Source organism: Cherax quadricarinatus, chromosome 29 (genome assembly GCF_038502225.1).
Source record: "Cherax quadricarinatus isolate ZL_2023a chromosome 29, ASM3850222v1, whole genome shotgun sequence".
Classification (NCBI taxonomy): Eukaryota; Metazoa; Arthropoda; class Malacostraca; order Decapoda; family Parastacidae; genus Cherax; species Cherax quadricarinatus.
Genome location: NC_091320.1, coordinates 36,698,587 through 36,713,937, shown reverse-complemented (window position 1 = coordinate 36,713,937; position 15,351 = coordinate 36,698,587). Strand labels below are relative to the sequence as shown.

The window sequence follows — 15,351 nt, the reverse complement described above, 5'->3', positions numbered from 1 at the left end:
GAACGGATTAATGGCGTTATGCGAGAGTCCACTGTACCACACTTGGATCCACTTTGAGGACAGCGTGAAACAAGCTTTTATGCCACAAGACGGGCAGAAAGCAGCAACTTCACTCTTCTTGTACCCTTCTCCAGAACATCACTTCATCTGAGATCATATATGCCCAGGATGACTCGAGTATGGAACACATTCATACAGCATAATGATGTCAATGAGATAAAGTCAGTTGCTCAAATGAAAACGCTGGCCCACAGATGGCTCCAACTTCATCCTGTTCCCTACTTGCATGTCTCATAACAATAAAAATGCTTTCAAATGAGCTGATGTAGGTAACAGCTCTTAGCTTGCCAATAAAGTTAGGAATCCTTAACCTGTAAATAGCTTGTCAATAAAATTAGGGATCCTTAACCTAACCTTGTCAAACCTGTGTAAAAAAAAAGAGAGAGAGAGAGAGAGAGAAAGAAGAGAAAGAGAAGAGAGAAGGAGAGAGAGAAGAAGGAGAGAGAGAAGACGGAGAGAGAGAAGACGAAGAGAGAGAAGACGAAGAGAGAGAAGACGAAGAGAGAGAAGACGAAGAGAGAGAAGAAGAAGAGAGAGAAGAAGAAGAGAGAGAAGAAGAAGAGAGAGAAGAAGAAGAGAGAGAAGAAGAAGAAAAGAAGAAGAGGAGAAGAAGAAGAGAAGAGAAGAAGAAGAGAAGAAGAAGAAGAGGAGAAGAAGAAGAGGAGGAGGAGAAGAAGAAGAGAAGAAGAGGAGAAGAAGAAGAAGAGCAGAAGAAGGGAAGAGAAGAAGAAGAGAGAAGAAGAGATGAAGAGAGAAGAGAAGAAGAAGAGAGAGAAGAAGAAGAAGAGAGAAGAAGAAGAGAGAGAAGAAGAAGAGAGAGAAGAAGAAGAGAGAGAAGAAGAAGAGAGAGAAGAAGAAGAGAGAGAAGAAGAAGAGAGAGAAGAAGAGAGAGAAGAAGAGAGAAGAAGAAGAGAGAAAAAGAAGAGAGAGAAGAGTAGTTTGTCAATAAAGCTATGGATCCTTAACCTTGTCAAACCCTGTGTAAAAAAAAAAAAAGACAGAAGAGAGAGACAGAGAGACAGAAGAGAGAGACAGAAGAAGAGACAGAAGAGAGAGACAGAAGAAGAGAGAGACAGAACATCACCCCATCTGAGATCATATATACCCAGGATGACTCGAGTATGGAACACATTCGCACAGCATAATGATGTCAACGAGATAAAGTCAGTTGATCAAATGAAAATGCTGGCCCACAGATGGCTCCAATTTCATCCTGTTCCCTACTTGTATGTCTCATAACAATAAAAATGTTTTCAAATGAGCTGATGTAGGTAACAGCTCTTAGCTTGCCAATAAAGTTAGGAATCCTTAACCTGTAAATAGCTTGTCAATAAAGCTAGGGATCCTTAACCTTGTCAAACCCTAGAGAGGAGAGAGAGAGAGAGAGAGAGAGAGAGAGAGAGAGGAAAAAAAAAAAAAAAAAAAAACAAAAAAAAAAGAGAAGAGAGAGAGAGAAAGAGAGAAAGAGAGAAAGAGAGAAAGAGAGAAGAGAGAAGAGAGAAGAGAGAAGAGAGAGAGAGAGAGAGAGAGAGAGAGAGAGAGAGAGAGAGAGAGAGAGAGAGAGGAGAGAGAGGAGAGAGAGGAGAGAGAGGAGAGAGAGGAGAGAGAGGAGAGAAGGAAAGAAAAACTGAGAGAGATATTTCTTCTTTTATATATACAATATAACCCTATATGAAGAACCACACTGTAAATCTTGCCAACAAAGTTGCCAGGAAGCTTACAGCACTTAGACACATCTTACATCTGCTCAACAGTAAAGGGTGCAAGATTCTGTACAAGACACAAGTACTCTCACACTGAGTATGCTCCACTTTCTCACTTTCTTGGTTTACCTGACCCCCCTTCCCCCCATCTATGACTTCTTGACAGAACAGAGCAAGACGACCCATCTCTCGCCTGGACAGATCTGTCATTTCAGCAGAGACCTCAACACAGGAGGGATGTGGGCGGTCTTACTTTTGTGTACAAGGCCAATATTGTAAAAGTACCATACTTGGTCCCACTCTGAGGACAGTGAGAAATGAGCTTCTACACAACAAGAGGGGCAGCAAACAGCTACTACACTCTGACTGTACCCTTCTCCAGAACATCACTTCATCTGAGATCATTTATTCCCATGATGGCTGGGAATAAATGACATAATGGCATAATGACATCAACAATATAGTCAACTGACCAAACAAAATTGAAGGCCCACAGTTGGCTACAACTTCATCCTATTCCTTATTTGTATGTCTCATAACAATGGCTTTAAAATGAGATGATGCAGGTAACAGCTCTTAGCTTGTAAATAAAGTTAGGAACCCTTAACCTAACCTTGTAAAGCCCTTGTGTAAAGAGAGAGAGAGAGAGAGAGAGAGAGAGAGAGAGAGAGAGAGAGACAAAAAAGAAAGAAAAAATGAGATAAAAAGATAAAAAAGAGAGAGAGAGAGAGATAGAAGAAGGAAAGGAGGAGAGAGGAAACAAGAGACAGGATAAAACAGAGAAAAGAACAAAGAATTGAAGAGAAAATAAGAGAAGAGAAAGATACAAGAGGAGAGAGAACTTATTTGCCTTTTCCAAAGATTTTACATCAATGTTAGCCAATAAAACAGGCCCATAGTTAACAGCTCCTCCTAATTACCTTTAATGAATACTAACACAATTAATTTTTGCCATTTTCCATTTGTTCATCAGTTTGCCTTCTTGAAATGTATTCCCAAAAGTCTTCATAATCAGAATTACACCTACATTAGTATCAAGTTTTTAATATGCATGTTTTTGTGTGTGCTCATGCGTATATATAAACACAATCTTTGCATTTGTGTGCATGTTCCTGTTGAAGCATTTTATCACATGTTACGGTGTATGAGCAAATCTTTTCAGTTTCAAAATGATGGTCAGAGTTCAGAATTCAAACATCCCTTAGTGTATCGCTCTCACTGCACTTTCTTGTAAGTGGACTATTTTGTTTATTTGTCTGTGTAACATCTGTATTTCTTAAAACACTTGGCACAAAAGGGACAAAAACAGGGTGACATCCGTGCTTCATCTTTATGGCTGACTTATGGAAGGTGATCTTCTTACATGAGAATGAACTCCGCACTAAATGAATTCACGTGAGCTTCAGATGTTCAGAGGGAACATGGACGATGAACTTGTCAATATGTACTTGATTATGAACTTGCCATGTTCAACAGTGAACAGCAGAAGTTTGAGATAATGACTGTGCTCTGGATGATGATGATGATTCTTGCATTTCCAACCCACACCTAGCTACCTCCGACGCTGCAAAGCAAAAAGAACAGCTATGAGTAGAACAAACCTTAAAACTAGAATAAATATTAGCAATTGCTACTTATAAAAATATAAAAATTAATCCAGCTGATGGTTCTTTTTTATGACCATGCTAACTTTCCAGCTTCTAAAACAGAATGGTCAAACAAGAAATTTATGACCATTCTATTTACATGTTTATACCTTTTAACTACTATAAGACATGCACCTAAAAAAAAAAAAAAATTCACTCTTGAATGTAAATATTTTCTTTTGTTTCATTATTCGCCCCGACCACATTCAGCTTTATATCTCCTCCATCTGATTTCTCAGTACTAATGCCGATGTATAGTTCTACCTTGGTTAACACACATTAATGTTGACCTATCTTTACACTAGTAACTATTTACATAACCACCACATTTAATGCTCATACTGTACTAGCAAACTCAGGAGAGGGGGTGAGGCCAGTATTGTTGAGAGGGAGGAAAGGAAAAAGGAAATGTGTGCCTTGTGTGTCACACTAATGATTTCTGTCCACATTAAATGCAAGTTCAAGTGTTTGTTCAATGTGCAATGGGCATTCATAATTCACAATTTCCGTGACTTATGGACTGAAGAACATAAGGAAATAAACAGGGTTGCCAATTAAAAGAAACATTATGTTATCTTAAATTTTGGTTGCTGTCAATTATTAATATGCAAGTGTGGAGAGGACTGATGTGGCACTCAATATCAAGTACCATCACCATTACCTCCCATATGCACGTCAACATCAGTAAAAATAAGCCATACAAGAGGGCCCTGCTTATACAGCAGGTTAGGTTCTGGGCTACTGCTGTAAAGTGAAACAGCCTTTTTTCACTTTCATGTTTACACTATCATATATTAAGTGAGCAATTAAATCAAACCTAAAAAATGCATATACAGTACACACATTACTTACCTTAAAATATTTTCATTCTTAGTTTACAGTGAGTGGTGAATATATTTATTGTAGGAAGTCTGAATAATTAAAGAATGGGCATAATTGAAAACTGCTGCATTAGCAAAATGCTGTAAAGTGAAGCACTGTAAAGTGGGGGTCCTCCTATATTTCCTTACAGTAGTAATATAATAAAACATATGTGGAGTGTGATGTCTGTTGCTTTTCAAGGGTACAACATACAAGGTGTATGACCCTCTACTCCCAGTGGTGTGGAAGACTAATACAACTCAATATGGCTTAAGCTGTGGTTGGTCCTATACACCTCAAACAAACTATGATCTTTCAAGATCAGAATTTGCTTTGGCAGTTAAAGGCATAGGAATGTGTAAATACAATTTAATTACGATAAAGTACACCTGTAACACACTGGTGGTCATCTCAGGGCGCTTTTCCTAGTCTCTGCCTTGCTTCATCATGTACTAATGTCTGAGTTTACCAAGATATTACAGTTATCAGGATACTACAGTGGTCCTGAGAGTGACAGGCAGAGCATAGCGAAGAGAGCAAGACTGTGGAGCAGAGCCCAAGCAGAGTGTAACCAGAAAATTGAGCAGGAAGGTCTCCACCATTATTAATACAATTAAGTCAAGTGCTAAACCCGTAAGGATCACACGGCGCTTCAGGGACACCACCATGAAGAGCTGTTAACTAACCCGAGACAACAGAGATCATCCGCTAGCCAGTAAGTACTATGGTAGTTTATCTAACCAACTGCTGTGTAATTGAAGTTCTGAATGTTAACTGTATTCATTTTCAGTCTTGTTGAAATTAAGAAACATGTGCAACATCTGGGTATCTTTATTGTGGACGTTTCGCCATCCAGTGGCTTTATCAATACAAATTCCAGGACATAATTTGTAGACAGTAGAACTATATACAGAAGATGAGGTAATCAGTCCCTCAGTCTGTCTTTGTCTATCTCTATCTGTCTCTGTCTGTTTGTCTATCTGTCTCTGTCTCTGGCTTTGTCTATCTGTCTCTGTCTATCTCTCTCAATCTGTCTATCTGTGTCTCACAGGTACACATAAATACAAGTATATGTAGTATAAATTACCTAGGATAACCTAAAAATCCAGACAAAGTGCTATACTCTGCTTGAAGATGTGATAAAGGTGATGACGCAGTCTTGTGGCTCTCTCTGAGACAGCTAGACCCATAGACAGACAGGGAGCTTGACAGACAGACAAACAGAAATGTTTGTGTACTAGCAAAAACAAAGCTAGGGGGATGGTCATCTAATCTTTTCTTATCAGCTGCACCCTCCCCCACCCTCATTTACACTCGTCAAACGTCAGCTCTTATTAGATGTTATCTCATCTTATCATGTCGTCTCCTCCTCCTCCTCCGTCTCCTCCTCCTCCTCCATCTCCTCCTCCTCCTCCGTCTCCTCCTCCTCCGTCTCCTCCTCCTCCGTCTCCTCCTCCTCCTCTTTATATACCAAGATAATAGTAAATGACCAAAGTGTAAATGTCCACCTCTCAGTGTGTTTGTGACAATTTCATTACCTAATACTAGTGTCAGAACAAAGATTGGTTAGAAAATGACAAGAACTACTACAAATTGTAATTATCAGAACATAAAAATTACATCAAATAATATGAAAAAAAAGGTATATCGGCAACACTTTTGCAAGCCACAGGACTCGATGTTGCTGTCACTTGAGCATCCAGTGCCAACTTCTTGGCCTCATATCTCAGTAAGTACTGACCCTAATTTTTTTTTTTATTCTAAAATACTTAGAAAAAGGTGCTCTTTTTTTCTATCAAAATAATCAGGGCGCAGCACAAGTGAGCGTATATATGTTTGGACCGTTTAAGGGTTAATTTTCAAATTATACAGTGGTCCCTCGTTTTTCGTAATTAATCCGTTCCTGGGGGAGCTACTACAAACGAAATTTACGATTTGCGAATCAATTTTCCCCATAAGAAATAATGTAAATACAATTAGTCCGTTCCTGACACCCAGAAGTCTTAAAACAAAAAAATTTTTTACATGAAATATATATATAGTACATAAACAATACAATGGGAAATGATGAATGAAACATTAACAGCATAACACTTACCTTTATTGGAGCTTCTTCTTAGTGTATGGGAGACTGGAGGAGGAGAGAGATTGGATTGTTTACAGTTTGGAAGGGGAATCCCCTTCCAGCAACACCTCAAGTACCAATTGCTTCTCTGGGGTTGCTTCTCTTCTCTGTTTCTTAATGCCACTAGGACCACCTTGAGAGTCACTCTAGTCCTGTCTCGCAAAGTAACTGTGGAGAGAGCTCTGTTTCTGGAGTCTCTTTAACACTTCCTTAAAATGGCCCAAGACTTTGTCACTGTACATATTTCTCACCTTCTTTACCACAGGCTTGGCACTAGGAGCTTTCTTTGGAGCCATAGTAGCTTATTTAGTAATTGCAAGCACTGAGTGGAATATTATGAAATATTTCGTAGGAGCACTTGAGGGGACCTTCACTCACTGGTAAACAATGCCAGACTGGCTGGGTAGGGAGGCCGCCCCGGCTCACACCGTGCGTACGCGTCCCGGACGAACTACTATTCGCGAGTCAACCTATGAAAAGCGAGTCCATATTTATACGAGAATACCCCCATGATTGGCGAAATTTACGATTGCCGAGAACTACGAAAAGCGAGGGACCACTGTATTTGCTAAATTTATCAGAGTATTTAAAATAATAAGTATGTAAAAAGTAAGTGAAACAACAATAACTGTGGTAGACCATACTGTTGTTACCTAATAGCATCAAATTTGTTCTCACTATTTAACAATACCCAGCATGAATGTGACATCAGAAAAAAGCTAGTGCATGACTTCTGATTATGTGCACGAGTACAATGCTGGTGATCGCAAACGAGAATAGTGCTGGAGATTCTGTGCACCAAGGGTAAAGTTTGTGATGTAAACCAAATGATTTTGTGCACTAATGTAATGGTAGTGATTCTCTGCAACTCTTAACTATTTAATTAACACTTAAACTGTCCAAACGTAGATTTGAAAGTATGTAAAAAACGTAGATTTTTTTTTTTTTACATTTGAAAATGCGTAAAAAAATTTGATCTATTTTTTTTTGTTTTATCTGAAAATATGTAAAATAACGTAGATCTACTATTGGAGCACTATGCATGTGAACGTAATTTTGTTTGGACAGTTTAAGGGTTAAACAAAAGTGTAAAAATAAACTTGACCAAATTTACATGAAACTTAACCTATTAACTGTGATGCAAATTTACACAGAGCATTAAACTTTGTGACATATATACACATACAAAATTTTTGTGTTCAAATATGCAGCAAGGCATCATTAAGGCCTCAGTTCAACTATGTGAGTCACCTACTACCTCCTCATGCCTTGGAAAATAATTTAAGTCCAGGCAGGTCCCACAGCATCACGGAGTAACAATGCCTGATGAGCACATGTATATAATGGTACACCAAAAAGAGAACTTTACTGCTAGTGAAATTAAGGGGACTTTTATACAAGGAGGCAACAGTACCATATGTAGTTCTATTTGGACAAATGTGCTCTTTTAAATTTTTATTTTTATAAAAAATTCCCCACACAGAGGTACCTAACAATGCATGCCCTCCCACAGTTAAAGGCTTAATAAATTAAACATAATTATATGAACACATATACAAAAAAAATCTAAATTTAACCATATTTATAAAAAATTTATTAAGTCAAACATAACTATAGTATTTACAAAATACCGAACTGAGCAAGCCTAACCAACCATACTTAAGTTTGGAGAAAGTAGTCCCCCAACATAATCCACAAAATCCCCTAGCTTCGAGAAATGTACTGCATTTAACATTTATCCTCCAAATCGATTCTAACTACAGTCTTATAAACTAATATTATTCACTTAGTTCTATCTATAAAGGTTAGGTATGTAATATGGGCTTCATTCAACAATATGTTTTTTAACATGTTAACCGTCTCCTACCAAGGCAGGGTGACCCAGAAAAAGAAACACTTTCACCATCATTCACACAATCACTGTCTTTGCAGAGGCGCACAGATACGACAGTACAGATGTCACTCCAAATAGCAAATACCCCAAACCCCTCTAGTTTGAAGTGCAGGCATTGTACTTCCCACCTCGAGGACTCAAGTCCAGTTAACCGGTTTCCCTGAATCCCTTAACAAAATATTACCCTGCTCACACTCCAACAGCTCGTCAAGTCCCAAAAACCATTCGTCTCCACTCACTCCTATCTAACATGCTCATACACGCCTGTTCTATGTCCAAGCCCCATGCACACAAAACCTCTTTTACCCCCTCCCTCCACCCTTTCCTAAGATGACCCCTACATCTCTTCCCTTCCTCTACAGATTTATACACCCTCAAAGTCATCCTAGTTTGCTCAAACCTCTCTAAATGACCAAGCCACCTCAACAACCCCTACTCAGTCCTCCGAATAATACTTTTAGTAACTCCACACCTCCTAATTTCCACACTAGGAATATTTACAACACACATTGCCTTTAGACAAGACGTGTCCACTGACTTCAGCCGCCTCCTTGCTGCAACATTCACAATCCATGCTTCACACAGATGTAAGTGTTGGTACCACTATACTCTCATATATTCCCTTCTTTGCCTCCATGTGTAATGCCTTTTGTCTCCACAGATACCTCAATGCACCACCCACCTCTTTTCCTCCATCAATTCTCTTCATAAACCCATCTGCTGACAAGTCTACTCCCAAATATCTAAACACATTCAATTCTCCAATGTAATATCAAATTTTTCTTTACCTAACTCATTTGATACCCTCATCACCTTATTCTTATCTACGCTCACCTTCAACTTTCTTCCTTTACACACTCCCCACCTAACCTTCGTAACTTCTTTAGAATCTTCCCAAAGCATAGTACCATCAGCAAAAAGTAACTATGTCAACTCCCATTTTGTATTTGATTCCCCATAATTTAATCCCACCCCTTTCCCCAACACTCTAGCATTTGCTTCTTTTACAACCCCATCTATAAATATGTCAAACAACTATACTGTTTCCCAAAATTCACAGCAGGCATATGTAAGCCCATTAGACTGGAGTGAATGGAGATGAATGATTCTTGGGATTTGAAAGGCTTTAGAAGTGTGAGCAATGTGCAAGGTAACATTCATAAAGTGATTCAGTAAAACCAGTTAGCTGAACCAGAGTGCAGGAAATGAGAAGTACAGTGCCTGCAACTCTGAAAGATGGGTAAGGATGTTGCAATCTGATGGATCAGTTGAATTGTCATGTTCCTGTATATTGTCAAAACAAAGAGGGAATGAGTAATGGTGAATAATTGTTATACAGCGACATGCAAAAAAAATATTTTATATAACATAATTCCGGGAGTATATGAAAGTGGACGTGTATTATTCCCTGAAAGTGGATGCATTTTATTCTTGTCACAGGCAGAGTGGCCTGGACAGTAGCAGATGAGGTGTGTTTAGGCAGTAGGTTAAGCACAGCAGAGGAGGCGAGATGTAGCAGTCTTGAGTAGGTGGTATTGGGTAAGTTTTTTTTTTTTTTTTCAAAAATATATCTAGATTAATAGTAACTTATATACAACTTACAATCTACTCCAAAATAAAACCCACCACACTCTAGTTCGCATTAGCTCACTAGCACACTGCTACTAATGAGTTAAAATATATAAACTGGGAGGCTTTATGACACCCCCCCTTCCTTCTTGCCAGTTACTTAGCCTACAGTTAAAATATTAAATGCTCTCCAAAATACAGGCCCTTGCACACACTAAGACTTTACAAATAAATGAGAGCACCAGAAAATACACAGAACAGAATACACTAAAAAAACCTTACCCAATACCACTTACTCAAGACCGCTACATCTTGCCTCCTCTGCTGTGTGTAACCTACTGTCTAAACACACCTCATCTGCTCCTGTCCTGGCCACTCTGCCCGTGACAGGAATAAAACGTGTCAGCTTTCAGGGAATAATACACGTCTGCTTTCAGTATACTCCCTGAACTATGTTATATAAAAATATTTTTTCTGCACATCACTGTGTAACAATAATAAACACACACAATACTACAGCACCAATTTCTTTTATTACTGCAACACATTCAGAATAAAGACTAAGATTTCTATACAGTATTTACAGCATTTACCTAAACAAGAATCTATGACCCATAAATGCCAAAATACTAGAAATCTGGAAGTTGGGCTATCATTCATGCAAGTGAAGCAATAACTATTTGCTTGCACATATATAACAGCATTCACTTAACTAAAACTAAGTGAGGTGAGGAAAGCCACCGGTCACGTTCAAGATGAAACAGCAGACCTGCACCATACCCGTCGTCGGAAGGGAAAGCAGCTCTTGCTGTCCTCAGGAGGAGGCAGGTCTAGTCTGAGGTCATTAGTAGGTGTATTGTTGGGTCCAAATTGGTTAAGCTCTTCAAAACACTTGGTATCAATCATCTGCAAATAGGGATCAATTCATAGGAAAGAGTAAAATGCTTAATAAGGAAGATAACAATGCTTGGTACATTTTACTCATTATACATTCATTGGAGAACCACTAAACTGAATGCTTCCCATTTCCCCAGGTGCTGTATCACTAAACTCTTTGCAGTGATACAGCACCTGGGGAAATGGGAAGCATTCAGATTTGAACAAAGGAAGGGAAACCCAGGTACAATACCTTAGACTTCTAAATTGCTTGCAGTTCTTTGTGAAACTATATTTTCTCCTCACTGCAAAATTTGCAATGCTATATCATTTAAGCTGTGTGAACTATTTTGAATATATAACAAGCAGAGCCTTGTCAACTTCACACAGGATACATACATGAGGGGTGTATTTCTCTCAGTGTATATATACTGAGAGTTTACTTTAATTTCTATTTAACTAATTAAAGTATTATTCTTGTCTGGTGGTGAAAACGTTACCATGCAGCCTAATGACCACAGTGAAGTCGATAGACTTTACACTTCATCAAGCAACAACCTTCATGCTTTCCCTTGCACTCATCACAGTATCACTAAAACATCCAGGATTTTTCTGCCTTTTTTTTCTTTTCTTGTCATTGTCTACACTACAATAAATTGCTTCTCTCCTATTCAAAAGGACTCTCTAAATTTATTTACTCCCAATCTATTCCAAGCCAAAAATTATGTTCTCACATCAATTTTTCAACAAATATACTACCTTCATATGCATTATATTTTAAAATTAAGCTTATATATCACTATAATCATATAGGTAGTAGGTTGGTAGACAGCAACCACCCAGGGAGGTACTACCGTCCTGTGGTAGTAGGTTGGTAGACATCAACCACCCAGGGAGGTACTACCGTCCTGTGGTAGTAGGTTGGTAGACAGCAACCACCCAGGGAGGTACTACCGTCCTGCCAAGTGAGTGTAAAATGAAAACCTGTAATTGTTTTACATGATGGCAGGATTGCTGGTGTCCTCTTTTCTGTCTCATAAACATGCAAGATTTCAGGTACATCTTGCTACTTCTACTTACACTTAGGTCACACTACACATACATGTACAAGCATATATTTTTTTTTTTTTTTTTTCAACAAGTCGGTCGTCTCCCACCGAGGCAGGGTGACCCAAAAAAGAAAGAAAATCCCCAAAAAGAAAATACTTTCATCATCATTCAACACTTTCACCACACTCACACATTATCACTGCTTTTGCAGAGGTGCTCAGAACACAACAGCTCAGAAGCACACACGTATAAAGATACACAACATATCCCTCCAAACTGCCAATATCCCAAACCCCTCCTTTAAAGTGCAGGCATTGTACTTCCCATTTCCAGGACTCAAGTCCGACTATATGAAAATAATCGGTTTCCCTGAATCCCTTCACTAAATATTACCCTGCTCACACTCCAACAGATCGTCAGGTCCCAAGTACCATTCGTCTCCATTCACTCCTATCTAACACGCTCACGCACGCTTGCTGGAAGTCCAAGCCCCTTACCCACAAAACCTCCTTTACCCCCTCTCTCCAACCCTTTCGAGGATGACCCCTACCCCGCCTTCCTTCCCCTATAGATTTATATGCTTTCCATATCATTCTACTTTGATCCATTCTCTCTAAATGACCAAACCACCTCAACAACCCCTCTTCTGCCCTCTGACTAATACTTTTATTAACTCCACACCTTCTCCTAATTTCCACACTCCGAATTTTCTGCATAATATTTACACCACACATTGCCCTTAAACAGGACATCTCCACTGCCTCCAACCGTCTCCTCGCTGCTGCATTTACCACCCAAGCTTCACACCCATATAAGAGTGTTGGTACTACTATACTTTCATACATTCCCTTCTTTGCCTCCATAGATAACGTTTTTTGACTCCACATATACCTCAACGCACCACTCACCTTTTTTCCCTCATCAATTCTATGATTAACCTCATCCTTCATAAATCCATCCGCCGACACGTCAACTCCCAAGTATCTGAAAACATTCACTTCTTCCATACTCCTCCTCCCCAATTTGATATCCAATTTTTCTTTATCTAAATCATTTGACACCCTCATCACCTTACTCTTTTCTATGTTCACTTTCAACTTTCTACCTTTACACACATTCCCAAACTCATCCACTAACCTTTGCAATTTTTCTTTAGAATCTCCCATAAGCACAGTATCATCAGCAAAAAGTAACTGTGTCAATTCCCATTTTGAATTTGATTCCCCATAATTTAATCCCACCCCTCTCCCAAACACCCTAGCATTTACTTCCTTTACAACCCCATCTATAAATATATTAAACAACCATGGTGACATTACACATCCCTGTCTAAGACCTACTTTTACTGGGAAGTAGTCTCCCTCTCTTCTACACACCCTAACCTGAGCCTCACTATCCTCATAAAAACTCTTTACAGCATTTAATAACTTACCACCTATTCCATATACTTGCAACATCTGCCACATTGCTCCTCTATCCACTCTATCATATGCCTTTTCTAAATCCATAAATGCAATAAAAACTTCCCTTTATCTAAATACTGTTCACATATATGCTTCAATGTAAACACCTGATCTACACATCCCCTACCCACTCTAAAACCTCCTTGCTCATCCGCAATCCTACATTCTGTCTTACCTCTAATTCTTTCAATTATAACCCTACCGTACACTTTTCCTGGTATACTCAGTAAGCTTATTCCTCTATAATTTTTACAGTCTCCTTTGTCCCCTTTCCCTTTATATAAAGGGACTATACATGCTCTCTGCCAATCCCTAGGTACCTTCCCCTCTTTCATACATTTATTAAACAAAAGTACCAACCACTCCAACACTATATCCCCCCTGCTTTTAACATTTCTGTCATGATCCCATCAGTTCCAGCTGCTTTACCCCCTTTCATTTTACGTAAATGCCTCACGTACCTCCCCCACACGTACATTCTGCTCTTCTTCACTCCTAAAAGATGGTATACCTCCCTGACCAGTGCATGAAATTACTGCCTCTGTTTCTTCCTTAACATTTAAAAGTTCCTCAAAATATTCTCGCCATCTACCCAATACCTCCATCTCCCCAAATCCATAAATGCAATAAAAACTTCCCTACCTTTATCTAAATACTGTTCACATAAATGCTTCAATGTAAACACTTGATCTACACATCCCCTACCCACTCTGAAACCTCCTTGCTCATCCGCAATCCAACATTCTGTCTTACCTCTAATTCTTTCAATTATAACCCTACCGTATACTTTTCCTGGTATACTCAGTATACCATATATATATGTATATATACACATCCTTCTGGGTTTTCTTCTATTTTCTTTCTAGTTCTTATTCTTGTTTATTTCCTCTTATCTCCATGGGGAAGTGGAACAGAATTCTTCCTCCGTAAGCCATGTGTGTTGTAAGAGGCGACTAAAATGCCGGGAGCAAGGGGCTAGTAACCCCTTCTCCCGTATAAATTACTAAATTTAAAAAGAGAAACTTTCGTTTTTCTTTTTGGGCCACCCTGCCTTGGTGGGATACGGCCGGTTTGTTAAAAAAAAAAAAAAAATCACTATAATCTTATCAAATTCTACATTCTTCTCTTAAAATCCTTACCTGGATTGTTTATCCTCCATTGAGATATGCTTTACTCTAGCAACTCTTATGCTTGCTTGCAACACATATTTCCACTACATTTGCTTCTGTTCAGTTTTTTATACTTCAAATTCAAATAATTTTACTATTAAATTGTCCTAATATTTCAGCCCTTTAACTACCTACCAAATGAGTATCCTTTGGTATTCATGCTCCCTAATGATTTAGTCTGAATCCATAAAATGTACATAGCAATTCTTACATTCAAGTCATGAGAATAAAAAAAAAAATTCCCCAAATACATGACTGCCATCCATTTTCAAGGACAAGCATATACATTCAAATGCTTACACGCTATGGAACTGGGTGTTAAAAGGAAGGTTGTCTATAAGATAATCAACGTTGTTTGGATGTTACGTATTATTTCTCAATTAGGTGGAATACCCTAACACACTGCATTACAGTTCACACTATTATTATTATTATCATCGTCATTGTTGTTTGTTTTTGAGCATCAAGCTGATTAAATTTGGTGTTTTCTCGTCTAAATAAAATAAAAATTACCTCCTGTTGCCAAGGGATCGAGACAGACCCAGTGTTGAATCTGGAGTAAAACGAGTCATCCGTAGCATCAAGGTTGACACCCTTCACAGTACTAAACTGCTCGATGTCCAACACATCCTTGGCATATACTGCATGGGGCTAAAAATATAGAAAGCTCAAAAAATAATAATGTACACATCAATAATCCTTAAATTTTCATTAAAATTTTATAATATGGTAGATTGTAAATTAAAACAAATAGACTGCATGATTTAGAAATTGTAGCAGAAAAAATATAGGATGGGAAAAGGATCGATAATAATGAACACTGTAAAGTAGGAAAGAATTAATCTAGATGCAAAGTTGGGGAAGCTCACACTGTGTATAGTTTCCCTCTGGCTCACTGAGCCTATGGGTGAATAAAGAATGGTAATTGTTTTGTT

The 15,351-nt window shown here is 38.5% G+C and overlaps 1 protein-coding gene across 2 annotated transcripts in view; it reads right to left on the bottom strand.

The window, feature by feature from the left end:
* Nucleotides 1–2,400: 2,400 nt before the first annotated feature.
* Gprk2 (G protein-coupled receptor kinase 2) overlaps nt 2,401–15,351 on the bottom strand; it is a 78,715-nt gene continuing 65,764 nt past the window's right edge. Inside the window, exons 12-14 of one of the 2 annotated variants that reach the window (XM_053779310.2) lie at nt 14,930–15,067; nt 10,639–10,764; nt 2,401–3,327 (exon numbers count right to left, since the gene is read on the bottom strand). In XM_053779310.2, the coding sequence (XP_053635285.2) occupies nt 3,316–3,327; nt 10,639–10,764; nt 14,930–15,067 (276 nt within the window). In that variant the 3' untranslated portion in view covers nt 2,401–3,315. Of the gene's footprint in view, nt 3,328–10,571; nt 10,765–14,929; nt 15,068–15,351 lie in introns of both variants that reach the window. The other variant, XM_070089746.1, reaches the window with a different exon arrangement.